The 1577-nt window shown below is 47.6% G+C and overlaps 1 protein-coding gene across 2 annotated transcripts in view; it reads left to right on the forward strand.

Moving 5' to 3' along the window:
• The first annotated feature begins 178 nt into the window (after positions 1–178).
• gba2 (glucosidase, beta (bile acid) 2) overlaps positions 179–1577 on the forward strand; it is a 14636-nt gene continuing 13237 nt past the window's right edge. Inside the window, exons 1-2 of one of the 2 annotated variants that reach the window (XM_035675422.1) lie at positions 179–458; positions 721–1457. In XM_035675422.1, coding sequence (XP_035531315.1) covers positions 1264–1457 — 194 coding nt within the window. In that variant the 5' untranslated portion in view covers positions 179–458; positions 721–1263. Of the gene's footprint in view, positions 459–720; positions 1458–1577 lie in introns of those variants that run through there. The other variant, XM_035675423.1, reaches the window with a different exon arrangement.

Consider the following 1577-nt stretch of genomic DNA (forward strand, 5'->3'; position numbering starts at 1 on the left):
CAGTGACGGCAGACTCAAATGTTGAAGTGGGCGGGGTTAAACGTTTAACTCCGCCCACATTGAGGTCTGCGGGTCTGCAGTCAGGGGTACATGAGGGGGCGGGTTGGCTGACTTATCTAAGAAATCCCTGAGTGCAGCTTGGCAGGCACCATTTACTTCCAGGCTGTTTACGGATTTAGCGTACATTCAACTCCGACAACAACCAGCTAGTTTGTTTTTGTTTATTTAAGTCAGAATTAGTGGTTTGGTTGAGGTTCGGATTTGCGAATATTGTAAAAAGAGAAAGAATCCGAAGGCAGCCTGAGAGAAATAGTCGCCTGACAGAAACTGCGGGGGGCGAAATAACGTGCAAGTCGCTGACAAATGTAAAGGATTTGCGTGCTGAGCGTCGTGTTAGCCGAAGCTCCTCTGTGACTGAGGTCGGGTCGGAGCAGCAGCGGGATGACAACGTCTCTCCGGTATTTAAAGAATAATAACCTCTTCTTAATGGCGAGTTATGTAGCTGAATCCAGCTGTTATCCCGTGGCTTTAGAGCAAAACATACGTGCTTTAGCTAACGATGCATGGGTGTTTATTAAGGTGATATAATGTTAAGAGTTTTGCAGCTGAGATGTTGCCTGTTATCGGCCCTGCTGTTTTATAGCACCGGGGTTAAATGTGATCAATTTTTTTATTTATTATTTTTTTTAATTCGTTCTTGTGTTTGGTCTATTTTTTTAGTTGTGCCGGCTGAATGACTGAGTTGAGCATCCTCGACACTTCCTGTTGGTCTCAAGCTGTCATGTGTACATCCAGCCACATCTGCTGACAGCACACACATCCGGGCAACAGGGGGGCAAAAGAGGGGTCTGCCATCTCTAAACACAGGAATCCAGAGGGTGATGGTGAAGCATATAGTCCCCCGAGGATATGACCATATTGAGCTGTAGAGGCTAAATGCTCTTGTGGACAGTAGTAATAATATAATGGCCCTGGGAACTCCTACCTGAAGGAGCACTTGTTCACCTATCTGCCCCTGTCCAGCAGGTACTCACAGCCTTTCGCTTGAGAACCGGTTTGCCACAGGAATGCCTCTTTGCAGCTTTCCGTTTCCCCCTCAGATCACTTTGCACATGCAGCTACCTCCTCAGTGTTTTTTGCTCCGCGGTGAAGGCAGGATAAACTGACTCTGTTGACAAAAGGTGGAGACAGCTCCCTGCGAAGTGTTTTTCTTCCTCGCGTTCACAGCCATAAGCTCCCCTATCGTTAGGGTGTCCTGCAAAAATGACGTCGGAGTGGGGTGAGAAATCCTCAGCGGACCTCATGAGCAGGTATGTCTCCAAGGAAATGGGATACGGAGTGCCCAAGGAGGGTTGGCGTATCTGCCTGGCACACGAGTTCAAGGAGAAGAGAAAGCCCTTTCAAGCAAAAGATGTCTCGCTGTCCAACGTCTTGGAGCACATCGGTCTTGGGATCAGGTGAGACGTTCATGTTATTAATAACACTACAGATGCATTGTGTTTACATGCAGCAGACTGAGCTGAGATATTACTTTTATGTCTCACTCATTCAGGGAGCGACGTTCGAAAGTTGTGGAC

Source organism: Morone saxatilis, unplaced genomic scaffold (genome assembly GCF_004916995.1).
Source record: "Morone saxatilis isolate NCDOM2014 unplaced genomic scaffold, NCSU_SB_2.0 Contig4, whole genome shotgun sequence".
Classification (NCBI taxonomy): domain Eukaryota; kingdom Metazoa; phylum Chordata; class Actinopteri; family Moronidae; genus Morone; species Morone saxatilis.